Source organism: Nestor notabilis, unplaced genomic scaffold (assembly GCF_000696875.1).
Source record: "Nestor notabilis isolate BGI_N333 unplaced genomic scaffold, ASM69687v1 scaffold10422, whole genome shotgun sequence".
Lineage (NCBI taxonomy): Eukaryota > Metazoa > Chordata > Aves > Psittaciformes > Psittacidae > Nestor > Nestor notabilis.
In genome coordinates this window covers 26,997-53,937 of record NW_009919722.1, presented here as the reverse complement: position 1 = coordinate 53,937, position 26,941 = coordinate 26,997, and the positions used below count along the sequence as shown (strand labels likewise).

Sequence of the window (26,941 nt, the reverse complement as noted above, 5' to 3'; positions counted from 1 at the left end):
TTCCCTACAAATACTTATCAGGCTCTTAAATCACAGACATCCCTTCTTTCACCTTACATTGTAACGTTTTAGCACTTACTCTTTGTCTCATATACTCACACAAGAACACTGTTAATACGTTTACCTCATCTGGCAGTGAGTAAATGGTGATATTTTTTGAAGACTCCAGATTGTCAAAGAAAATAGTCCCTTGCTCTGGATAGATGTCATTGGTACATGCTGGGTCAACAACCCAAGACACACTAACATTGCCATAGTTCCCTTGGTTTCTTATAATTCTGTAAGCAGCTAAAAAATGCAAACATATACAGTCAGTGCATCTTCAGAAGAACACAAATAAAAAAGAAAAATATCAGCAAAGCTGAAACAAAGAAAAAGGAGGAAAGGAAATAATAAGTAAATCCAGTTGCAAAACTAATAGGTGAGAGCACTGTAAAAAAGGACAAAGATAGAACATTCAAGCAGTCCCAACTTGCTCAGATTGGTTATTTGTTATAAGCTCGTAAACATACATGATAATCGAAAACAGATAGATAAACTGAAGTCAGTCACATGAATTACAAAATCACAGGCTGATCTGGGTTGGAAGGGACCTTAAAGCTCATCCAGTTCCAACCCCTTGCCACAGACAGGGACACCTTCCACTAGACCAGGTTGCGCCAAGACCCATCCAGCCTGGCCTTGAGCACTGCCAGGGATGGGGCAGCCACAGCTTCTCTGGGCAACCTGTGCCAGAGCCTCAGCACCCTCACAGGGAAGAACTTCTGCCCAAGAGCTCATCTCAATCTCCCCTCTGTCAGGTTAAAGCCATTCCCCCTTGTCCTGTCCCTACAACCCTTGTCCAAAGCCCCTCTCCAGCTTTCCTGTAGCCCCTTTAGGCAGCGGCAGCTGCTCTAAGATGAAGATTTAGCTCTATTCTTCTCTCTCATAGCACCCTACGCTTCAAGCTCAACAAGCAGAGCTACTACCTCCAGGTTGCACTTTGCACAGACATCAATATTCTGTCCTTCCTGCCTGTCATATTCTCTAATCATTTCTTTACTGGATTGATCCCTCTAGCTTCTCAGGCCCATCACTCACCATGCTGGCATGGTACTATTATGGAAACTCCTGAGTGAAGACTTGAGTCAGACATTGTGCTAGAGAGGTGAAATGGGGAACAGAAGCCTTGCAGCGGCAGGCAGTAGATAAAGCAGTAACTTTAATGAAAAGGAATTACCAGCATGGACGATTTCTCCTTTGCTTTCCTTTATTGTTACAGATAGTTCATCAGGTAGAAACTGAATGACACCATGCGGGTCATCATTCTTCAGAATGGTTATATTGACCCTCGTGGCATTCCCCAACTTGCCTGGCATTTCACTGTAGCCACTGAGTACTACAGAATATATCTCATCCAGCTAGAAGAAGAGAAAATCAGTCAGAACAAAAAGACATATTCAGTATTCGCATCCAAAACAAATGGGCAAACGTCCACAGTTCCTTGCCTGGCAGAAAAAGATACAAATTTAAACAAAAAGAAATCACACACACTTTGTACATGCACAATGTGTTCGCACATTGCCATCAGAACAAAATAAAAAATTACAAACTTCTATCTCTGCTAGCACCATTTTCTCAAAAAATCTAGCATTATTGTAGGCAAGGACTTATTTTGGGTACTTAACTTAGAATCACATCAATTCACTACTACAAATATAGTCGTAGTGTTCCTGAAAGGTATTTTTTCCATAAGATTTGTTAATTTATGGCTTTTTAACAGGGAAAGCAAAGATTTCAAATGCATTGGCAGCAAGCTAATTTAAAAAGAATGTATCAGCTTGCTTTATTAGTCTAATGGGACTTTGTACATTATACATTCATTGAAAAACACTCACAGCAAATGCTTCAAGGGACATTAAAACCAGCATTGAATCTATGTATCTGTATGGCAAATATTAGTCTAGACTGGGGAGCACTGAGTGAAACCAGCAGACAATCACTAGAGAAGAAACAAAAAGGAAGGGAAGTGGTTCTTCACACAATTCACTTGAACAATGGCACTCTATACTAGAGAATATAATAGAAAACATACATGGATTCAATATGGAAATGTTTGAATTCACAGAAGAAAATCCATTGAGGACATTTAAACCCAAAGACACCTTCTATTTATCCAGGCCTTCCTGGGAAGGCATTCTGGAGAAAAAACATTACACATGTGTTATGTCCCTAGGTATTTGCCTGTATTTTATTAAGTGACAAACTAATATGCCTGTGAACACGATTTGAAGAGAGAAAAATATTAACTTTTACCTCTGGAATCCCATCCATCCTTGTCAGAAGAGTAATTATGATCTCTCTTTCACCTGGCTTAAACTCCAAAATTCCTGTGCTTCCATAAAACTCATTATTGTCTCTTGGTTCTACAGTGTAGCGTAGAAACTGCCTTATGAGACTTCCTCTGCTGCGGACAATCTGCAGTTCAACAGACTCCCCTTCCTGTAAGAAAGGAAATCCAGCTTTTTACTAGCACTCTGCTTAAGCTACGTTATCCATAATTATTAAGTGAAAATACCCAGATAGCTACCTTGATACTGTAGGGACCTCTGGAAGAGGAAGAAAATTCAAATACTCCTCCAGGATCATCATTTTCCAAAATAATAATTTCACAAGTAGTAAACCCGTATTTCAGTATTTGATTTTCCACACTGACCCTGAGAAATGAAGGCAAGAGGGGTTTTTGAATGACAATTCTTGCTTGGCAAAGAATTAGACACTTGTGTGAAGGACATCAGAATACTGATGAATTTTACAAATAGATTATTAAAACAATTACTTGCAAATAATCATATTGATTACAAAAGGCATATCAGTATGTTTTATTCATCTGTAAGGAGAACCTCTGCTTCTGAAGTAACTTTGTTTTCTGATTAGTTTTCATAGTTGGCAAGTTTGGGTTTTTTTAGTCACACGCACAAAACACACAAGAAAACATACAGAACTGTGCAGTAGAAGTCAGAGTCACATTCAATATTATCTTATATATGGATCAAAACATAAGGGATAATCCAAAATCACTTATACAAACAGAAATTACATTGACAACCACACATTCTTACCCTCTTCCACAAGATTTACTATTGCTACAAATAGGAAGAGACTTGCTTCTCAGTAATGTGGATTTCATCCTTCACCTGTGTATTAACCTACCTTCCCTACACCTGTAGGATCACAGCCTGGCTCTAGAAGTGCTGGACCTACTGTCAGAAGCTCAGACTCATTCCTCTTCCTGTCTCTTACTTACAAATGCTATATATGACTACAACCTATACGCCTAAAAGCTTATGGTGAAGGGTACAGGCATGATCAGACAGAGCTCCTCTTGGTGGAGGATTTCTCTCCCTGGGCTACTGCCACACCATCTTGGTCTTACTCATCGACACGAATGGGCCACATCTGACAGAAGAGGGAAACCCTGTGGATTTCTTGCATTCATTTCCTCAGACGTGGTAGTTTTCAATGACATTGTTTTAAATTCATCACATGAAAAATGCCAGAAGAACTACTACTGAAGAATGGAGACTGATGGTTGGGATATGGCTTATTATATTGTGGTTTATGTATTTAAATTCCTGAGCATCTTCTCTCTTGCCTGAAGAAAATGAATTCTTGGTCCAGTATATTATAAATACTTTTATGATTTCACTGTACTACAACCCAGATTTCATGAAAAACTCTTTCATGTAGATAGAAATGTGATCTATTATAGCCAATATTTGAAATCAGTTCCAGAACTGTTTCCACAAACACTCCATAAATAACTGGGACACCCCCACACACAGAGAGACAAATAGCAGTGGATCTTGTAGCAAAGCCTTAATCGAGGATACAAGATGGCAAATAGAAAATACCTTTTTAAAAGGGTAACATGTCATGTTTATTGCACATAAAAAATACATCAGCAGACACAGTAACTTGTGTTAACATAAACTAAATGTAGGTTATTAAAAAATGAGATAACCATGGGAAACCACCTCTCTATAATTCCAGTCAGTTCAGTCATTTAGTTGGGGCAAATTGTATTTCTGGCAGTTTAGAACAACTAATCCATTATTGCATCAAATGGTTAAATATCAAACACTAAGCCATGCATTCATAACTTTCATCATTCACAGATCCTAGATAAAAAAACGCCTTCAAGCCAGAACCCCATGCCATCAAATGAAACACCAAAGGGCAAGCATGCACTGTCTGAAGAGACAGAAGATGTGATTCCTGAGAGGAAAAGAAATGATAAAGGCAGATTCTGTCTAAAGCAATCACTTGTAAAACAAAGCATTGATTCACTGAAGACAAACCACAGTTCACTGCACTTACCCAAAGTACACGACAAACCTTTCTGTCTCTACCCTGTCAACATAGAAAGAAAGAAAGAAAGGGGATGGGGGAAGGAATGAAAGTGCCACTTGCTAGAATTTCAATGGCACTAATCTTAGAAAAAACTAATAATAATTTTAAAAAACACACAAAAGAAAACACAAAGCTTTCTTTTTTCTTTCTAAACACTTATAACATTCATTTTATGGAAACGCTACTTGCTTGGCATTTTCCTGTTGACAAATGTGAGCAAGTGGGCAGCTCCCACTTAGGAGAAATGATGCCATGACCAATTCAGCATGTCTAGACCCATTCATGGTTCACCCTACCAAGCACTCCTTCAAGAGCTCGATTACTGCCAGCCTCTGTGCCTGCGCACAACAGCACCAGAAACTCAGGTTTATAAATAGCCCTTCTATAAAAAACCATAAAACATCTACATGCCTCCACGATGTGCTGTTTCATCGATCTGCCAAAGTAACCAACAAAAGCAGAGAAGCACAGCGGGAGTTGTAAGGAGTATATATGAAATACTATTTTGGCACTAAATCACATCAAACTTCATTTTAGCAATTTTTCAGTTAACCAAAATATCAAAGTAAAATAACAATATAAAAATATAACACACAAAAATGCAAAAATAAGAAAAGTGTATTTGCTAATCTCTTAATTAGTCCACTGTGGACAAGCACTTACAATAAGCATCAAGTCAGATAAAGGACAATATTGTTCTGCAACAGCAACCATGAACTTTGACTTTCTTAATCTAAAACAAATATATATTAACCATAAAACCTGTATCTCCTAAAAAAACCCATAAATATATTACCACAGCATATATAAAGTGAAATACTGACTTCACTAGTCTCAAAAAGAACTCAGATTCAGAATTCAGTACAGATAAGAGTTCAATCAAAAGTTTGAGAAAATAAAGCAAATCACTGCTCAATAAGTAAGAGATCTGAGTTAATAGAAATTTCTCACTGATTTCCCATGAGGCTAGATTTTAAATACTATATATTGAGACAGTCTCCTTTCTTTCAGAAACATATGCAGAAGTGTTCCAAAACCATCAAAGTATTAATACAATGAAACAATCAAAGACAAAAATCTAGAGCCAAAATTTATGCTACATTTTGATTATACTGCTATTAATGCTAAAATTTAATTATATCACTAAGCACTTAGTCATATAATTTACAACAGAGAATACAAAAGAACCATTATGTCAAGTGAGTTCTTGATATGTATGTATAAGCTTAAGTAGCTAAGACATAATTCATCAGAAAGTGGAAGGGCATGCCGAAAATAAATGATCTTTCAGATTTATGAAGTTACACTGCATGAGTCCAAACAAAGCTCAGTCAAAAAAGCCTGTAAAGATGAACTGAGTAGTGCTAGAGCCTAATAAGGATCAGATGAGTCCTCTTTCACTCTTTGTAGTATGTGAAACCACCTCTTTTGGCACTCCTGTAACAGCAGTGTAGAAATAGAACAAAAACTGCTATTCAAAACTTCCAAACCTCATGATTTGCACTGATAAGGGTATTCAGAAGCAACAATAACAGCTATAACAGCTCCTTGTACACAGTTGCTTAGCCATCCCAAGGAGCTCCAGCTACTAGAGACAACCAGGAGTAAGGAGATACAATCAACTAGGTTGGGAAAGACCTTTACAATCATGAAGTCCAACCTCTACCCCAGCACTGCCAAGGCCACCACTAAACCATGTCACTGCGGGCCTCATCTACACAGTTAGTGAACACTTCCAGGGACGGTGACTCCACCACTGCCCTGGGCAGCCTGTTCCAATGCCTGAACACCTTCTCTGTGAAAAAATTTTTCCTAATATCCAATCTAAACCTCCTCTGGTGCAGCTTGAGTCCATTTTCTCTTGTCCTATCACTTGATAGCTGAGAGAAGAGACTGACCCCCACCTCTTGGCTCCATCCTCCTTTCAGGCAGTTGTAGAGAGCGATAAGGTCCCCCCTGAACCTTCTCTTCTCCACACTAAGCCCCCCCCAGGTCCCTCAGCCATTCCTCATCACACTTGTGCTCCAGGCCCTTCACCAGCTCCGCTGCCCTTCTCTGGACACGCTCCAGCACCTCAATGTCTCTCTTGTAGGGAGGGGCCCAGAACTGAACACAGGATTCGAGGTGCAGCCCCACCAGTGCCCGGTACAGGGGGATGGTCACTGCCCTGGCCCTGCTGGCTGTGCTATTTCTGATACAGGCCAGGACGCTGTCGGCCTTCTTGGCTGCCTGGGCATAAACTGGCTTATCAGCTCCATCAATCAGCACCCCCTGTCCTTTTTGTGAGCAGCTTTCCCTCTCACTGGGAAAGCCACTTGCCTTTCTTTCTCCTCAGCTTAACTTTTTCTGTAAAATGGCCATCTTTGGACATGAAGTTTCATTTTATCAGAGAGCGTAAGTGCTGGCAATGTTTATGATGCTGACGTAAGAAATGCAATCTCAAATTGTGAAATCGTGCTTTCTGTGATGAAACAGCTGTAAATAAACCAGTTCCCATACAACATATCTCATTTGAAATGACTCTTCACTGGGGAAATTGTTTCTTAAAAAAAAAAAACCCTAACTATTATTTAGCAAGAACTACAGATTAGTTAGAACAACTAACAAAAGCTTCAAACGTATCTTGCACTTTTTTTTTATACATATAGTACTACGAAATAGCGGAAAGAAGATTTCTTACTAAGTTTAAAGCAAAATGTCAATTTCAATGTTATTATGAACTAAACACCACTGCAAATAAAATAAGAATTAATAAGAGATGCAATGTTGTCAGATTTGATAGCTCTGGGCCAAGGTTTGGAATTCTGTGGTAAGTGAATGTTTTGAAAGGCACCTGAGAAACTGATTTGTAATTGTAAATCTGTATTGCTGATACTCTTAAAAACACTCTTCTCTATAAACTTTCCTTTCTATCAGGGTGTCTCAGAAAAGGTGCACTCAAATTGCCTGTGGAATGTCACTCAACATGCTTCCAAGATCTGTAGTCAGTGTTCACCCCTTCTTCAATTTTTTCAGGATTATCTACTGATTTAATTAACAGCAAGACCTAGCTTTGAAGTAGGATTTGCCACATTATAAAATCCACAGTGCTTCTCATCAGAGGGAACACCTTCTCTCCAGGTTTAATCCACCAATTATTTTATTTTGGAGGCTATTTTAATTTTTGTTACTCATAGCAGGAGATATGGTGTTATTACTTCTAAAACTAATAAAAGTTAGCAGTAGGTGTCCAGCAGCACTCAATTAAACAGTCTAGAAAAAAGTCTTATTTAAACATTCAGACAGAAGTCTGATCAAACCCTTGAATAAAAAGCCAACGTTTTACAACGAAAAGTTCATTCATGTAGCATCACATGTATTACTTAACAGAAAAATTACTTAAGTAAGAAAGATAAATACAGTTTTGAAACAGACAGTAACCACAGGAAATCACAAAGTTAGGAGAAAATCTCAGCTCCGTTAAACAGCGTATTAGTGTTTCTCTGCATGCCAGTGCAGACAGCAACCCAAAAGGTATAAATATTAGTTGAATAGCACCATAGGCAGTATGCAGTGCATTAAATGGGCTTTCCATGATTTGCTAGCTTTTTGTCATGAAATAATCTCTAAAACACAAAAATGTTAAACTGACATTTCACAATGAAACAGTCAAACCTGTGTTTTGCTTTTGCAATTAAAAAAAAAATGTTTTCTAAATTAAGACAATTTTAGTCTTGTATTGCATCACAGAAATCACTAGAACTATAAAGATCCCCACGTTACATTGTTTCAGTTTTGCTTTATTACATATAGTAAATGAGATTTAAGTAATAACATACGAACATGAATCTGTTTTGGTATCCAAAATCATATGAGTCATGACTCAAATTAAAAAAAAATTGAGCATAAGGACTGTTGCAACAGTCACCTCTTCATGGATTATCACTTTCACAAATTAAAATCAATGTATTGGTATATTGCTGTTCCCTGACCCCAAGGTCCACAAGTTCTCACTGTCAGCAAACACAACATGCATGCCCTAGAGGTCCTGGCCCTTCACTTGCACCCATTGTCAAATTGATAGCTGTATATTTGCACTGTACTGAGGGGGTAATACTGCCAACAGGAGAAGCTGCTGTGCAGAAGGCAAAAACAACAATCAGATTTTTAGAAAACTGATTTCTACTTAAACTTAGCAGGTAAACTGAACAGTCCGAGTATGTATATATGCTCTTAGAAAGCATACACATGATTTCCATAGCCTGTTCCACCTACATTCAATAGGAAGACCAAGGCATTTTCTTTCTTACACAAATTTCACTACTGACATCTGGGTTTATTTATGTTTGGTCTCAATGCAGGCCTATTCAGATATGGGAAGGCATTCAGCCTGAGTTGCTGCTAAAAAAAGAATATATGAAGAAGCTGCAGCAGGTACAGGATTGTCTTGCATTTTCATTACTCACCTGTCTTCTTTGGAAGCATATTCTTCATGATATACATTGGACTTCATTTTGTAGACAGAATTTAGAGTTATTTTTAATTTCTATGGCCTATGGACAGAAGCCATAGAGCAAGGAAGGAAAATACTATTTCAACAGCTTAGAAAGTTTCTTTCAAAGCTCATTTAAAATGTAAACTGCCTTAACAACACCACTGAGCTGTAAATAATACATCCTTGTTAAAACTAATTATTTTTATTATTTTATCCATGCTATTACTAATTGCAGTAAATAGAATGCTTATGAACCTATTTCTATGTCTATGGTTCCATTAAGGTTCTTACATTCTCTATTTTCCTACTGATTTATGCTATAATTTATAGAACAGTACAAGCACATCCATAGCACAGTGCATCTTTGTTTTCGTGCTAATTCACTACTGCTGTGAGGTGCTGGCTGCCAGCCTTGAAAGCTGAAATCTTCTGTTCATCCACAAAACAGAAACTATGCAGAAAGCAATACCATAAGATTACACACATAACCCTGCCAGTATCCTTCAACATCGATTTGAAGAGTCATCTCCAGCATCGAAAGGATGATCTTTGCAATCATTTAATTCTTGACTTCTGGTAATGTTGCAGTTGCCAGGTTTCACTTTTAGCCTTGAGGAACATTAGCCAGGTCTAGAGAAAAGTTCCAACTTTATCTCCTCCTTGCTTACTTTTTTATTTCAGGCCAGATGACCTGTCCTTTGTCTTGGACCTTGACAAGTGTAGGAAAGCTGCTTACTGCTGGCACACATTTTACCAGACACTTTATGATCATCAGAACCTGCTACTTCCACCATACACAGTAAAGACAGAACACTGGTTATGTTTGTTCAGCTGCCTGTTCAATCCTTACTGCAGCGATCATTTTCAAGGCACAGGCTAGGGTTACTACTCAAAAAGAGCAGCGAAAAGCTGCAGTTACACACACCTGCAGAGCTGTCAGAACTTGAAAAGTTAATTTTCTTATGCTGTCCACTTCCTTTATCTACTTGTTTCCTACCCTTACACTTGAAAATTTTGGTTACCATACACAACTTCTTCCCAGTCAGGTTGGATAGGGCTTTGGGAAACCTGGTCTAGTGGAAGGTATCTCCCTGCCAGGGGGTTGGAACTGCTTTAAGGTGCCTTCCAACCCAAATCATTCCATGATTCCATGATTAGCTTCCCACTTTCTGCCAACACTCTAATGAATTCCTTCAGATGAACCGGTTTCAACCACAGGAAGGAAAGCAGGGAACTGCTGACAACAGTCTCCATTTGGTTTTGTCTTGAACAGGACTGTCTTTCCAACACAAGGAGGAGTCATGGTAGAATGAAATAACTCATGCTGCACTAGATGCATCCTGGGGGATGCTTCTGTAGAAGCAGGCCAATCCTGCAATGGAATAACATCTTTTCTGTGTGATAGAATGATGATCAAAAAACAGACTTTCCAAATCAGGATCAGCAACAATTTGAGAGGGTGGTTGCTGGTTTGCTAGTATGTAATCAACATGGGTATCTAGTGTTGAAAATCCCAAGAACCAGTCTGTGCTTCCTATAGAGGAAAAGAATACTTCTGCATTAGGTAAGGACTCTATAAGTTGTAAATGTTCACTGTGGAACTGCAACTGGCAGACCCCTACTAATATGTTTCCAGAAAAATTGGAAAAATGTACCTTAGATTACTAGGAGGTAGTAGAAGTGGAGGTATTTCTAAACCATATAGACAACTGAGTTGTTGGAAGCAGGATGGGAGACATACCAAGATTCTCCTGCTAGTAAAACAAAGAGGGAATACACTCCTGGATATGAATTAATTTAAATATTCAGAACAGTGTTCACATGTGGATAATAGCATCTCCTGAGGTCCCTTACACCTTAATTATCCTGTAATCCTGATCTCATACAGAAGGGAGACTAAAATACTATGCTTCAGAAACACCATCGCCCTCTTTGTAGCCAAAGAGTGTGGTAATGGTCACAATGGAATATTCTGGAAGATGGGAGTTGTGAGGAAGTATCTAATTATCAAGAGCAAGCAATACTAATGTGCAGATCCAACAAACAAAAACCTGATCCAGTTCTGCAACAACACCCTAGCTATAAACCTTTTCCTGTCAGAAACAGTTACGTATTACTTTCTACTTGTCATCATAGTTTTCCCGATTATCTCACTGAATATTGCTTTTCTGAAAAGATACATTTTAACCAACAGCTATGATTAAAGATAAAGCTGAAAGAACATTCTAAATAGCAGGCATTATTTTCATTAAAATATCAACAAAATTAGATAATAAATACCACACAGATCCTTCCATTGATCTGCAGTAAAAGAAGAATCCATACACAGTCTGAATCGAGGGCCTAATATTCATTCAGGCACTTATCAACACAACACAGGCAATATCTCTAATTAATACTGTGCTAATTTGTTGTATATTAATTATTATAACTGATATATATGAATAAAGATTATTGTAAAATACCTGTCCAAAGTTAGCAACACTGTTTCATTCATTTCAGGTATATCATCAGCTTTAACAGTAATGTTGATTGAAGTATAACTTTGTCCAGATAAGAAAACAACAGAGCCATTAAAAGGACTTATATCGTCATGTGTTACTGCCTTGTGATTGACACCAGAGGGTTTCAAACTCCAGAACACAGTTGCTTGGCCATCAGTCCCGTCTCGATGTAATGCAATGGAAACCTATGAAACACATAAGCCTGTTGTGATTTGTAAAACTAGGTAGTTTTTCTACTCATACCTGTGTATAAGATGGTGTATCAACAAAATTATATAGTTTTAACCACTTAAAATATAGTGGAGATGACAGATTATTAATATGACAAATCACTAAGCAACCATAAACACATAAAGTAATTGATTTAATCAATGCCTATCTCATCAAGACACAACCTAGGTTTTAAATGTAACTACCATATTTTTTTTCAGCTTAAACCTGAGAATGAGAAACAAGTTATCTGATTCAGAATTTGTGGGAAGATACCAGTGAAGACAACTAGGGGAAACACAGAAAATGTATGAAAAAAAGAAATTCAAAAAATGTTTCTCAAGATAGGACTAAGGCACCCAGATGGGTGGCAATGCTTTTGAAAATGCTTCTTTGAGTTCTCAGAAACCTGAAAAGCATCACTGTTGGAAAACACACCTAGCAATCCAAATGACATGTTTGCATTTAAGTAAATCAGCTGTAAGATACAGACATTTACATGGAATTTAGGAGCAATATCATTACTACCTTTGCAGTTGCTGAGAGAGATTAATCGTCTGCAGCATCTTTAGCTCCTTGTGAGTATCAAGACCTAACCAGTTTTAGACACTTAAAGAGAAAGTAAAGATCAACCTTACTTTTCTGATAATGGCTAACACATTATTTCAGACCTCAGCTTTACAAGCACTTTTTTGTCTTGTTTGTTTGTTTGTGGTTTATCTGTTTAAAGCAGAGGAATACTTGGGATCAGGCAGAACTAGAGGAAGGATTTTTCTCAATGAACTTTCAAATGTTACACTGAATATGGCAAACTTTGCTAATCTAAATAAATGTTCCATACTAAGGGACAATATAAAAAGGTTTACTTACCACTGTAGCAGGGGAATCTTCTGGCTCAGAGAGAATAATTGGAAGATTGCTAGTAAAGCCTATTTCTCCATTTGCAATATCTGGAGTAATCCTTAGAGAAACATTTTGAATCTCGCCTAATCTAGGACTCACAGGTGGGACTGGAGGAATTCTATTCACCAGCTCAACAGTTTCCAGCTGTAGGAAAAAGTAAGAAAAAACTGATAAATAAGAAGCCTTACCACCAACTTAGAACAATTCTGACATTTCAGAATAAGTTTCATATGCAGGGAGCAAAACATATCCAGAACAAACTTTTCTTACTGAAAATGTGCAAGTGGATGTCAAAGAAATGAAGTGGGTATTGCTGAGCTTCGTCAGGAGAATGGTATACCTCCCAGACAACTCATGTTTGTGTACACAACTAGATGTATCTAGATGGAGAATGACATTCTAGAATGGCTGATTCACTACTAGAACCTATGAATAATGGTACTGATGCATACTTGTTACAGGCCCAAGATACTGTCCTAGATTTTTTGTGCCATGTATTGATAATCTGCTGAAGTCACTGGATCCATAATAATTGACAGACTTAATGAAGCCAAAGAATGATCTTCACTCATACAACTTCAAGGACCTATTTATGAGAACTGATACACTCAAACTGCATTCAGAATTGAAAATGAGTAGACTATTTCAAAACTGTAGTCTCCTCTTGTTACCATATTTCTGATGGCTTATTTATTAGTATAAATAAATATACAGAATATATAGAATATATAAGAAACAGAAAAATTATTACCTTTTCTTTAAATGGAACATACCATTCCCTCAACCCAGCAGCAGTACTGACTTTCAACAAGGAAAGCTGAACTTGCCTGTTTAAATATTTCTTTCAAATATCAGTTATACCATGTGCTTCTGTCTACACACACCATTATAATTTGCATATACTTCCACATACATTTCACTAGTGCATGGACAACCAATGACAACTACCTTTTAGCTCCCACAAGGATAGTTTTTGCTTGGAGTTACCAGATGTTACCATATAGTAAGGTTTTGCTGGAGGAGGAGAAAGTGGCCTTATCTAAATCCATACAGTGATCATGAATCACGATTTCAACTGATGAGTTTATATCCCTTCAATTCTTAAACCCAAACTATATAAAATAATTGGGCTGTATGATACTTTCTTCTGCCATTGCTTGAGTAACACACAAAAATATTCATGACCATTTTATAAGATGATAGATGGAACTGTTATACGCACATTGTATTCAGTAACTCATTTTCAGGCATACCAGATAGTTATTGAGAGTATGAGGAACACGTGGTGGGTCTGCTTGTTTCTCATGTTTTCCAAGCTTTTTTTAGACCAGGCCCTGATCCTGCAATTAACAGTAAGCAGGAAGACCACTGTGTGGTCATTAGCTCAGTAAAGTTTCTGAAATACTACGCAGCTGAAACAATTCACTTTTGTATGTGATTCTAATCCTGGACAGTAACTTTGACAGTAGTAATTAATGAAGACCTAAACTGTTGCTTTGGGATTATTTTTTTTAGCTCAGTGTTTCTTTTAAATCAATTCAGCTTACCAGGAGAAAAGAATGCACTGTGAACTTAATAATAATCACAAGTAGTTCATTACGTTAGTAAATATTCCCACCTATACCAAAAACTGCACCTCAGACTACAATATGTTATTTAATTGAAGATGTCACTGAAGAATGTTAATCTCGGTTTTTCAGTTCCTCTCTGTTCTCTAGTTGTGTTTAAGCACTATTTCCTCCTCCACTCCTCCTCCCTGATTTCTGAGTTGATCTTTTACTGTGCCTACTACAAACTCTATGAACTTCTCATTCTAAACATGTTCCCTGAGATTATTGTTTATTCATCATGTAGAAGGATTGTCATAGTGATAAATAGGGGTATTTTTCTTCCTTCTTCAAATGAATTATTTTTCCTGGAAAGGTCCTCTGATTTTGTTTATTCAAACAAAAAGATTTTTATGGTTCATGGAGAAAGTACAGAACACCCATCCCCCACCTCCCAGAAATCCAGAGTTTGAAAAGCTGGGCAAACTGCCTGAATTCTGAAATACTTATTATATGTGTGTTTTGTTCACAGTCCACACTGCAATGCTATTTATAATTAATTTGAAAATGGCTTGGAAATAGATATTTCAATTCTTCTGATGATATTTCAAATCTCATGCCGATGTAAAACATACTAACTTATTCTACTATTCCAGAATGCAACTCCTTACCTAAATGAATGCAAAAAAGATGCATAATAGTAAAACAATTATATAAATGGTAATTTCTTTTTTTTTTTAAAGAGAATGCGTGAGGGAAGGTAGTGGAAGGAAGAAATTTTTTCAAGATCTCAGAAGCAATTAAAACATCTTTGGTAGTTCTGTAATGTGGTTTTCTCCAGTGAAAAATTAAAGCCTTCACTGGAAAGTGAAATTTCCTTTAAATACTTTTTCTGGAAATATATTTTTTTGTCAAAACCATAGTTTTAGTGAATTTTTCCAGCCAGATTTAATTAGGAATGACAGAAGTTTCTGTCTTATAAATTTAGATTAAAACAAAACCAACCAAAACCAACAACAACCAAAAAAAAAAAACCAAACCAAAACACCAAACAACCCCAAAACCCAAACAACAACAACAAAAAAAACCTGGAAAAAAATGGCCAAATTTGTAGTGTAATTTCTAAAGTTTTTCATGCTACTGTAATTTAAGAACCTTCATTTGGTTAAATTGAAAGCCAAGTGGTAGACAGAAAAAGTGGCAGACAGAAACATACCTCAAAAGGTAACTAACTTCTGCAACGCTGATATCATTTTCTCAAATTCCATAGTTAATGCCTGAATCCTGTTACAACAATCTACTTTTGAAAAATTGTCTAATTAGTAAATAATTATTAGGAATAAAGCTCTTTATGACATATTTATGGAAGCTGTCTCTAAATAAAGAAGTTTTAGCTACTGAACATCATTTTTTTCCTTTTTTTATTAACAGGTTGAATTATTTTAATTAAATTAAAAGTAAGGAGACACTATTAAATTACATCCTTTATATTACACAGGCCAAATAAACCCCAAAACATAACTGCAATACCTGTATGAGGAAATGAGCCCCATTTTGAAGAAACGCGTCATTTCTTATTGGTATATTTAAAGTATCTTGTGTTTTTCCTTCTGGAAAGATGAGAATGTTTCTTCTAGATGTGTTTAGAATGCCATCTTTCGCTCTCTCAGGATCCAGAGCTCCAGCCGGAATATACAGTGCAGTATAAACCAACTGCACATCTCCAACTGTTCCTTGCTCCCTTGCAAAACTCAAGGATAAAAAGCGTCCCATAGGATTACTCTCAATCTTCTGATTCTCCAAAGGATAAAATTTTATTAGGCCATAAACATCATCACTGTCCTGAATGTAAAACAGAAGCTGCAAAACAGAAAACAGCATCAATTACTCTATGCTACAGTTAACTATACACCAGTTTTCATGCTTTCATGGAAGCATGTCCTGGCTGTCACCATACATTTTTCTCTTTAGTGAACTGGCACTCAAGAAAGAAATCAGATCTACAGCTCCAAAGAATTCTTTGTACATAAGCAGCACAACAGTGACAGCGGCAACTCTCCCACCATGCATCATCCATGTGCAAGAATGAGCTCTGAACAACTGATTTTTTGCAGACAAAGTGAATTACCTTAAAATGTTTCCAATTGTGAAAATTTTCATTTTATTCACCAAGTTCTTCCCAATCAGTTTTGAGAAAGATAAAGTAGAGACTTGAGTCCCTGAACTGTCAGCAATGCTACCCACCCTTTATTTAATAGAGGTTACAGTCTTAATCACCAAGCCCTCCTCTTGAAGCTGTTATTCTATGTAAAACACTCGAACAATCATTAAGACAGCAAATGAGCAAGTGAAAATAACTTTCCTGCCTTCTTTTATCAAGAAGTCACTTAAAACGGCATTCATGCAATGCTACGTATATTGGGAATAATCTAACCTAAACACCACTGCATTAAAAAGGTCTGACTTTGTACAGCACACTCAGCCAAATACTTTGCTATGGCTTTGTATACTAAAATTATATCAAGAATTAATTTGTTTGATTTTTATTGAAGCCCAAACCCTTTAGCCAGTTTAGCCAATCAATCAATGTTATCAAAATGGCAAAGTCCCTTATTTTCTATTATTACCTTCCCCAAAAGAACTCTAAAAGCAGACTTACCTCAGATGGCTCACTGACTTCTGCACCTCCCTGTACTGTATGAGCTAAGAGTTTTAGAAGATAGGGCTCTGCCTCTTCTGGTATATCATCATTAATAATGTTCAGAGGAAGTGTTACCATCATCTGTCCTTGATAAAAACATGTCTCTCCAGTCTCTGGATACAGGTCTGCAGTCACAGGTGAGGGATCACTGCTATTTCGGATTATAACCCAGGTAACAGAAACATTTCCATGTGTTCCACCACTTCTTACGATCGTGATCCCTTCAAACCTACGTTTTGAATGAAAACAAAACCCCACAATATAAAATTATAAATACTAGCTTGCTTAACCATTGATTCCCTGAAAGATTTACATTGACTTAAGTGGAATAAATTTTAACTGCTGCAACTGACATTTGAGTCAGGGCTCAACGTTTGTGACAGCATAACACACATGGAAGCCTTTCCTTAGAGTGCTTGTTCATGAGCTCTCCAAAATGTCTCTGAAGGTATTTTCAGAACTTACTTTTTTTACAGCAAGAAAGATCCTGAAAAGTGAAGACTTAATGTTTTACATTTGTCTTGAGAAACACGTCAAATTTCTGAGACTCTTTTCTCTGTTAACTTTCTAAACCATTTTCTAAACTATATTGAAACAGTTGTCAGGCATGAACACTTAAATAATGATTCCAAATGGTTCTGAGTAACCTGATTTACTTGAAGATGTCCCTGCTCATTCCAAGGGGGTTGGACTAGATGACCTTTGAAGGTCGCTTCTAACCCAAACAATTCTATGATTCTATAACGTTTTGCAGCTGTATTGAAATATTAAGTTATCAATATTTATGATACTGGAAACATCATGTTTCCTGCATCTGATAATCACATGACTACAACAAAAAGTTTGGGAATCATGACTTATAAAAATTTAGGAACCAAGATTTATTTCTTTACTGTGTATGAGAACGCAAGATGAATGCTGAAGTGCTGGGCTCTACATACTATAAAGTATTAATTCAAAATTGTTCTTAGAGTGACAGCTTGACGCATTACCTGTTTCTCTGGGGATGAAACAGTGGACTTTTTTATTGAGACTGTCAATATTGTGTATCAGTCCTGCCTGTAAAACTTATACAGAGCTTTGATTTTAATCTCTCTGTAAAATTACAAATATTTAACTTAGTTTTAAGTACGCATTTCAGGGAAGGTAATCAACCTTTTTCTTTTTTTTACTAAAGACTGCTTTTGCATATAGCAAATACAAAGATTTACCAGGGAAGGAAGCCAGGAATCTATTTATTTCCCGCTTGTACAAATTGGTGTGTGGCTGCACCATAACTTTATTGATCCTGACTTTAGATTCAGGGGTTTTCAGTATTCAGATACAGTTAATAATATGTACAGTTTTTACATACAGTTCACACACACTAAAGTACTTCCTTTATATTTAGACATTTCCGCTTCCCTGAAATCTTTATAGACATAGCTGATAATAATAAGAATACACTAAATGCTTTCTACATTATATTTTCAGTAGTGATTTTATAATTACTTTCAATGAAATCCTAAGGATGCTTAATAATGCCAGTCAAAGCTCTTAAACTGATCAGATACTAGATTTGAAGATCTGTAGTACCTTGAAATTTGGTCTTCATCAATGATAACAGTCTGAGCAAACAGGATACTGTTGATTGATAGTACTCCATAGGGTTTATCATTGGGTTGGATGGTGACATGAACAACAGATGGATTAACCAAAACAGCATCTCCTTGCAAAGTGTCCTTAAGAAGCATAATCTGAAAGGTCTCTGCAATTTCTGGTATGGCATCATCAAGGATCTTGAATTTCACATACATTTCATGAACTAGAGGTGGAAAAATAATAGTTGTATTTGGCTGTAGATCTAGGAAGTCTACATTAAGCTGTGCATGTGCTGTTGAATTCCCAGTTATGATGGCGTATCTCACAGAGACTTCATGTTCATCAGGTCCAATTAGTTTTCCACTCACATCCTTACCACGAATGACTTGAATTGTTACCACATCAACTTCCTCAGGCACCATATAAGCACTCTGAACAAAACGCACAGGACTGTCATTTTTCTTAATAATAATCTGAACAGAATTTTTTGTGTTATTGATTTCAGCCCCTCCTTCCACGCTCCTCAGATAAACGACAAACAATTCATCATTTTCAGGTACCTGGAAAAATAATATTAGCAAGTGGGTGTCAGTTATGTCTTGTATACATGCAGAACACTCTGAGAAATGCTTTACGTGTTTTGCATAAAAGCAAAATACTACAAACTTGACTGCTCATTTCATATTAAAGCAAACAGAAATCTTGCCTTTAAGTTTGGATGAAAATCCCTCCTCAAAATTGAATGTTTACATTTTCTAAAATGTACTTTCTGTGCTCTGGCATTAGAAAAAACGGTAGAAACCCAAACCCAAGCAAAATAAAAACTAGGAAAGAATCAGAAAAGGCTAGATCTTTGCAACTTGAGACTATGAGGAGATCCAAACTCTACTTTTGGAAGCTAGCTCTATTTGGAAACAAATGTTCCTCCCAGTTATTTAGTTTTACATCTTGATTTTCTGATGTTGATACTCATGTACCTCTACACATGCCTGAGAGAATATAGGAACAACTTTCCTTAGAAAAGGAACAATTCCTATGTTCAGACACACCCACATCCCCGGAGAAAATTTCCATCACAGATCTGAGAAAGCGTTTTCTGGAACTCAGTTATTAATTACACTTTGGCATTTCTACAAATGACTGTTTAAAACTACATTTTATTTTTCACTATTTCTTCTCCAGTATCTGATGCAGCAGACAATAAAGAGTGGATTATAAACTGCAAATTACAGAGGTTAAGAATGAGGGTTGTTTTTTCTTTTATATTCCTACATTTTATTCCACACATTTTCATTTGCTAATCCTATTTAACTGGAAAATGTGATTAGTTTATTAATACATATCAGTAAAAGTAGATCTTTAAAAATAATTTATTATTTTTGCATCTCAGCCTTGCTGTGGACTCCTGGAAACTAGCATTATTTGCTTCTGAGAGGAATTTCAGGACAATACTACTGATTTTTTGCTTATGGTAATACTCTGTTATAAAGTTGACAAATCCTTTTCATGAACTTTTGTTTACTGAGCTAAAAGAATTCTGAAAACCCTGCTGTCCAATATTTCTTCTCTTTCACACTCATTTGTTAATTGGCCACCCTCAGATCCTTTTCTAGGGCTAAGAGAGTGGGCATGCAACTGCCTTTATAGTTGATGCTAATCCCATCCCTTGTTTGGCTTGTGGCACTTAAACTTGCATAATGTAGTTGACTGATGCAGGGGGTTTTGTCGATGTGAGATCTGGAAGCTCTCAGTCACCCCTCTCTTGTACAATAGTTATTTTACCTTAGAACAGACACTTACATTTTGTTTAGTTCACTAATTAATATACCATCTGGCACCATAAAAATCTGCATTTAAGAGACAGTCAAAATGTATCCACAGTTTGTTGGTTTTGCAGTTTACATTTTAGTATCTCATATAAATGGGATGTTCTAGAGTTCTAATGGCATCATAACTGACCAATTTAAAAACCAGTAAAACTTCAAAGACAGCAAACAGTATAAAGGATTTCCAGTGGTGCCTTGCCTCTTTCATCTTCTCTTAACAAAGTTCCCATTATTCCTCACTAAAAAAGAAAATGTATACAATAAAATTACTGTAAATGTAGTGCTGTGGAGATCAGATCTGCAGTTGCCTAGCTTCTGTAGGAAAAGGACTACCCAATTCAGAACAAGGCTTGTTTTGTTTTTTCTCCCAACTTCAGATCCTAAAAGCTCAAAGTTCTGAGAGTAACACTAGTTTCTTGCAAATTCCATTATCATCATCATCAGTAAAGGGTTTTTACATAAATTTAACCTTTCATGTATACCTGGGAGGACTTTCAGTGGACCATCCACAGCTGTACAGATCAAACTTTGAGAAACAGACTTTGAGAGCAGAGGGGAAAAAAAATACCACATCCTCCCAAAAAGCCTAGTCATTTCTTTCTGTGTATAAGTCACAGAAATACTACATCTAATCTGAAAGTAAGGTTTCTGCACACCAGTCCAGCATACTTTCTTAGAATTAATAATATCAGTATAGATGTGGAAAATCATATTTTGCAACTAAGAGAAATATGCAATAAAAAAGGTTTACAAATTACCACATATAAACGTATTTTTTTCAAAGACCAATATAAAAATTGAAAAATTTTCATTAGCATCTAGTGTTTATGTGTTTCACAAGATTGTCTTTTAGTTTTAATAATTTTTAAAATATATTTATACCTCGTAACTTATCTATATAAAAACATATACATTTATTCAATCTATATTTTTGTTGTGAATATTCAATATGTTATATTCTTTCTTTAATGGCAAACATAACATCTTCTCTTCACATGAGTGACAAACAAGTTAAGAAAGAATAAACTACATTCTTAGGCACTGTTAACTGAAGGCAGAGGAGCTGCACAGGCATCATTGAGGATGTAATAAAAAATATGTCACATGAACAAAGTTACGATTAGATTTCTTTTGGCTAAACAATTAATAAAGATGAAAAGGATAGCCTGCATCATTATGCAGACAGAGCCTGAATCTGCAAGGCAGACAATTAGGGAAAAGCAGGGTATATTTCAAAAAGAAAAAGAAAAGTTTTCTATAGTTTTCTTTCTATATTAAATAGTCTAATATTAAAAAGTTACATATAGAAAGGATAGTCTAGTAGATGAATCTATATCTAATCCTTGGCCATATAACATCATCCTTGGCCATACAACAAGGACCTGAGTATTTCATCTGAAAAAAAAAAAAAAAATGTAAGACTTTTCTGATTATACGTTTACTGCAGTAGCACCTAACAAGTCTAGTCAGAGCAGTCAGGATACATTCAGAAACTAAAAATATTCACTGATGAGAACTACAGAGGTAGTAGCATTAGAAGGATTATAAATGAGGGCCATAAAGCCAAACTTTAAAATCACCTTATTAAGCAGAAGCACTTTTAACCTTATTTAAACCAAGCATTTTTGTAACTTAGTACTCTAAGTTTCTCCACAACAGTGATTAACCTTCTACACATCCAAACCAAAAATGAAGTCATCTTGTTCTTACCTGATCATCAAGCACCATTAAATTATAAATCAAGATTGACCTCCCAGGAGTAAATGTAATATTTCCCCTAGCTGGACTTAAGTCTTCTTCAGCTGGGTTTGGTCCATCGTCTATCTGCAAAGAATATGATAACAAATAAATAAAACAGGAATACAAATCTAGCACAAGGACAATAATCGGTGTGTGACATGCATAATATATGACTATCCATTCAGCCATCTCCTTCTCACAGGCACAAACATCCAGTTGTGAAAATCTGCTCTGTTTATGGCAGATGGAGTAAGTACCAGTAACAACCCTGAAGAATTTATTTCTTGCCAGAAAAAAAGGAAAAAACTACTTCCATGTAAGTCTACAAAGACTCCTTGGGATCTACTGACGCATAAGTGACTCTTTCATATAACAGAAAGGATATTAATTCTAATTTAATTTAAATAACTAATATTTCATAATAAATGCCAAGACAAAATAATAGCAGTTACTAGTTTTGTGTCCTTTCTATCTCGACTTGTGATATTACGGAAATTATAGTTAATACTGAAACCTAGGAGGCAAAGAAACCTCTTAGAAGCAAAATGAGACCAGACAACTGATAAAGAAATACTCATATGAAAGAATTAATGCATAATTTTAAAGTAGAATCAGACCTAGATAAGAAAAAACAAACCAAACAAAAAAAAAACAACAAAAAACCCATACAAAAAAAACATTCAAACTGTTAATTAAGTACATAATTAACAACCTAAATAGTCAATGTGCTTAATTATTTTGAAAAGTTTAAAGTTTCTGAGAATTCAAACTGCAGTCTTAAAGAATTTCAGTAAATACTGAGTTCTCATACTTGAATGCTCAAAGTTCACACAAGCATCAAAGATTTAGATGTTTATTTGTGAAATATAGATAAATTTTGAAGAAATATTAAATAAAACATTTCTTACACACTTAATACACAATGTCTTCTAGTAATACCAACTAATGTCTCAAATATCTTCCTAAATGACAGAGAACACTCAACTTTCTCTAACGTCTCTTAATTTATCCTCAAATTAGACAGTCAGATAACTGTAATACTTCCCAATTGACAAGTAGTATCTTTTGATTTTATGGAACAATTTTAACAAATGTAGACATAGGTATTTTGCCCCTCTTTCACTGTAATAAACACTTTGATAAGTTATGATTATAGCCTCAAACATTCATCCAACAGACTAGGGTATGAAGCCTTTTTGATAAACTCACCTCAAAAGTTACGACGACTGTCCCGTAGGTTCCCCTCTCCCTAATTAGAGTGAGAGGCACAAATTCATTTCTGTCCCTAGGCTCATTCACTGTGATTAAGGCAGACTAATGAGGAAGAAAAGGGACAGGCAATCAGGCACAGATCAAATATCACAGCAGAAGGAAGAAACTGTTACCATAGCAATACCAAACTCCCACAGACAAGTTAATCCAATCTGCAAACCAGTTCACTGATGGCATACATTTCCTAGCAACCAATTAGTTCAGCTAATAAAAAGCATGAAAGATTTCAGATAGAAAATCATCATAAATTATGCAAGTAGAGTGGGGGTTTTTTTTGTAAATTAATGTAATCAGTATACACAAAGCACTGGCGTATTAGCACTAGTATTTATAGGAGTTCCTAATCCCATTAAAAATAGGTTTTCTCAATTAAAAAGTAATTTATTAGGTAACCAGCTAAATGAGCTCTGTCTATCAAACTGTCATGGCTGAAAGATTTCCAAGAATTACACCAGTTCAGGGAGAAGCATGGCTTAGTACTGCTGAGCTGAAAACTTCTCATGTTCTTGTGCTTTTTCAAGGAAGTCCTCCACAAATATAATGCTGACAATAAGGCACAGTTTCTCCTTCTACTAACACAAACTCTGTATTATTGCAAGTATCCTTTGCACCACTAGAGTCACATCAGCGTCTTGTCACAGCTATTATACAATGCATACATCATGATGCTGTTCTCTCAGCTTGAGAGTAAAGTACAGAATTTCTTACTAAACATGGGGAAATGTATATATTCTCAAGATTTCCAAATGGCTTTTTTAGCTTTCCTGTGGTATTACTCCTCACTTCCCTATGCATTGAGATCTTGACTTACAGATGAGGGGCAGTGGGACTGAACAACTTTAAAGTTTTATGTTTAACATGAAAAACATAGATATTCATGCAAGAGTGATGGTCTCAGGCTACATCTGAACAGCTAAAAGCATATAGAAGTATTAAAGCTGTATATATGTATGAATTACATACATATGCATGAATTACCCCTAGAGATGTTTTCAAAGATGTAACTCAGAATCAGTTTTCAACGGATTCAGTTGAGTAACTAAACAGCATCTCTGACAATTTCACCTCTATGTTTCCTAAAATTTTCACATATACCATATAAAAAGCCATACCATGTTAAAAGAAATTATTCCAAAGGCATTGTCATTTGATAAGATTGTTACAGTGACAGATTTGGGTGAGCCAAGCTTTATCGTTGCAGACGGTTTCTAAAATTAACAAAACAAAATAAGACATTAAACATGATGATTGGCAAAACCCACACATTTTGATTCACTTTTAAGAATAAATACTAGCCTATGATAAACTGTATGCTTTTGTTATATATTACAATGAAAATTACTTAAAGCAATAGAATGCACTGAAGAAATTCTTAATTATTGAGGAAATACACTCTATACAGTTAACAACAAAGTATTTGAAACAAACTTTGTAAATGATTAATCATAGTTTGGCAAACTATTAATAACACCATAGCAAAAGGGAGCTAGGTAGCATGTAGCACTGCATGAACCATGAAGCATGTAGAACTGCCAAGAACTCCAAAGTTGTTCTTTTTTTCCAAACGTTGGATTAAAACTGAAACTTTGGCACTACTCTACTGATACCAGCTAAAGGACACAAATCTTTAAAGTGTTGTGAAAAAGAGCTACGTTTCAAATCGAAGGAAGAAGGAAGGGAAAATATGTGGGTTTAAGAAAGCGTGTGGTTTTAGGTAAGTCCTGTTTACTGTCTTCTGGAGGACTGGAAGTCACTCTTTCTTTTGCTACTCCCAGGCACGGTCTGTGCAGGAAAACAGGAAAGGCTAAAAGTCTCTTCACAATCTGATGTCCACAGATGAAGGCAGTGTCCACTGAAGTTTCAGACTATGTCTATATGTCAGAGCAACATCACATAGAGACACACACAGGAGTAGCAAAACCTTCCAAAGAGCAGTAAGCACCATCCTGGCTAGTCTCCAGATTTTAACTCTTATCTATTAGGATTCAGACTCACAATATTCCACTGAAACCTGTAGAATACAATTCCTTTATGTCACATTACCCACTGTTTTCTGTGCAAGAGATAAATTGAAAAATTGAGACTTACTGGTAGTGTCAAGTAAAATGTGAATGTCTCATCAGCCTCTGGAAGATCATCATCACAGACAGATATATACACTGTTCGGTTTGTTTCTGTATCGGGTATAAATGCAGCTGCATATGTGTCAAAAAAGTCTCCTGTGTTTTCTCCATCAATCTGCAATAAATATACAACTGAATGCCATCTCTTTCTTCCCCCACTATCTTCTAAAATATTATTCTGGCCTCATTTAACAGACTTTACACACTCTTCTTTGCACATAAATATCCCCGCAATTTCCCCATGCTGTCATACAGTTAATTTCTGGACAGAGGGAATAGATAATAGCCTCTTGTATCCATGTTGTGTAACCAGGAAAACAAAACAAACACACCACTTCATTCAGAACCATTTATGACTTCCTTCCTTGCAACTGGGTATCTTTTGCATAATGCACCATATGACCAGTTTTTTAATGGAAAAGCTATTCCCAGCACAGATCTGGACACCTCATAATACCCTACCTGCATTGAATCACCTTAAGATGTAACTGCCTTCCTGCCTCACTCTAGTCCCACCCTAGAGCCTAGAAGGAGCCTCAGCGTTCAACCTGGATTAACATTTTGATTGCCAAAACTGGCACAATGAAGTCTTCTCTAATGAGCAGCTCTGCTTTCCTTTCAGCCAGTAAAAGAAAATCCACTGATTCTACTGTGAGTAAGATGTCCAGAGGAGAGATTACAAAGGCAGCAGTGTCAAGACAGCAAAAAGTCTAGGTTAAGTTTACAGTTGGAAGCTGAGGCTGAAGGGAGAGAAGAAACTGAACCAGGATAGCTGCCACACCTAAAACTACCATCCTTACAGTCACTAAAGTTGTGACTGACCCATTATGAGAAAGGCTGGTTTTGCTTTGAAAACATTGAAATCAGAAGTTCAGTGAAGAGGAAACAGGAAAAAGTATGGGAGGTATTTCTGTGGCTCTCACCTATCATGGAACATAATGGCAACTACTTTTAATGTATCTGAGCCAATATAAAGCAACCAGCTGTTGCAAAACCAGGTATAAACATCCTCTTAAAAGAGCAGCTCAATATATTCATGTTACACACAAATTTTAGAATTTCAGGTCCTTAGTAAGGGAACTAAATTACTCTGCTTGTTACATCAGTAGAGAGCACTAGTTTCAAAGTACAGCCACATTTTCTCAAGGTTTTCTCCTCATATATTAATAAAGTGTGAAATCCCTACAGATCCATTTTTATTCCTTGTAATTTCTAAGATGTATGTTTTTCGTATTTAGTTACAGGAGAATAAAATACTGTACAGGAACATCGAGAATTTCTTTTGTCTATAGTCTGCAGAAACTTATAAGCAGTACACTGCTGTGTTCTCATGTCAAACCACAGATCTTGCTCCATATACATATGGTCTAGCACATTGAAGGAGTCAAACTTTTAAAGAAAATACAGTTGAGATCATGTAAAAAAACCTAACTCTGATCTCCAAATGAATTGAACAATGTAATTTTAAAAATTCATATGGAAATCTGACTCAGACTGCAGACTCTACAAGTAATCTGGAACAGGAAATATTCTTATATATCCATGTTTTCACTATGTGCTCACAGACACAATGAAAATCAAATAAGCAAATCAGTTTGCTTATTTGCAGTTCAATTTGCTACCTGAGCAGTAGGAGCTGTCTCCTTGTTACATCATTTTGAAACTACT

The 26,941-nt window shown here is 36.2% G+C and overlaps 1 protein-coding gene across 1 annotated transcript in view; it reads right to left on the bottom strand.

Moving 5' to 3' along the window:
* The window catches only part of GPR98 (G protein-coupled receptor 98), a gene marked incomplete at its 3' end in the record, with an annotated part of 66,308 nt that overhangs the window by 37,489 nt on the left and 1,878 nt on the right, over nt 1-26,941 (bottom strand). Inside the window, exons 3-15 of the mRNA XM_010010356.1 lie at nt 25,239-25,388; nt 24,263-24,358; nt 23,088-23,192; nt 21,849-21,962; nt 18,307-18,872; nt 16,690-16,960; nt 15,561-15,890; nt 12,451-12,627; nt 11,332-11,555; nt 2,570-2,696; nt 2,296-2,481; nt 1,220-1,400; nt 125-288 (exon numbers count right to left, since the gene is read on the bottom strand). Coding sequence (XP_010008658.1) covers nt 125-288; nt 1,220-1,400; nt 2,296-2,481; nt 2,570-2,696; nt 11,332-11,555; nt 12,451-12,627; nt 15,561-15,890; nt 16,690-16,960; nt 18,307-18,872; nt 21,849-21,962; nt 23,088-23,192; nt 24,263-24,358; nt 25,239-25,388 — 2,691 coding nt within the window. The remainder of the gene's footprint in view (nt 1-124; nt 289-1,219; nt 1,401-2,295; nt 2,482-2,569; nt 2,697-11,331; nt 11,556-12,450; nt 12,628-15,560; nt 15,891-16,689; nt 16,961-18,306; nt 18,873-21,848; nt 21,963-23,087; nt 23,193-24,262; nt 24,359-25,238; nt 25,389-26,941) is intronic.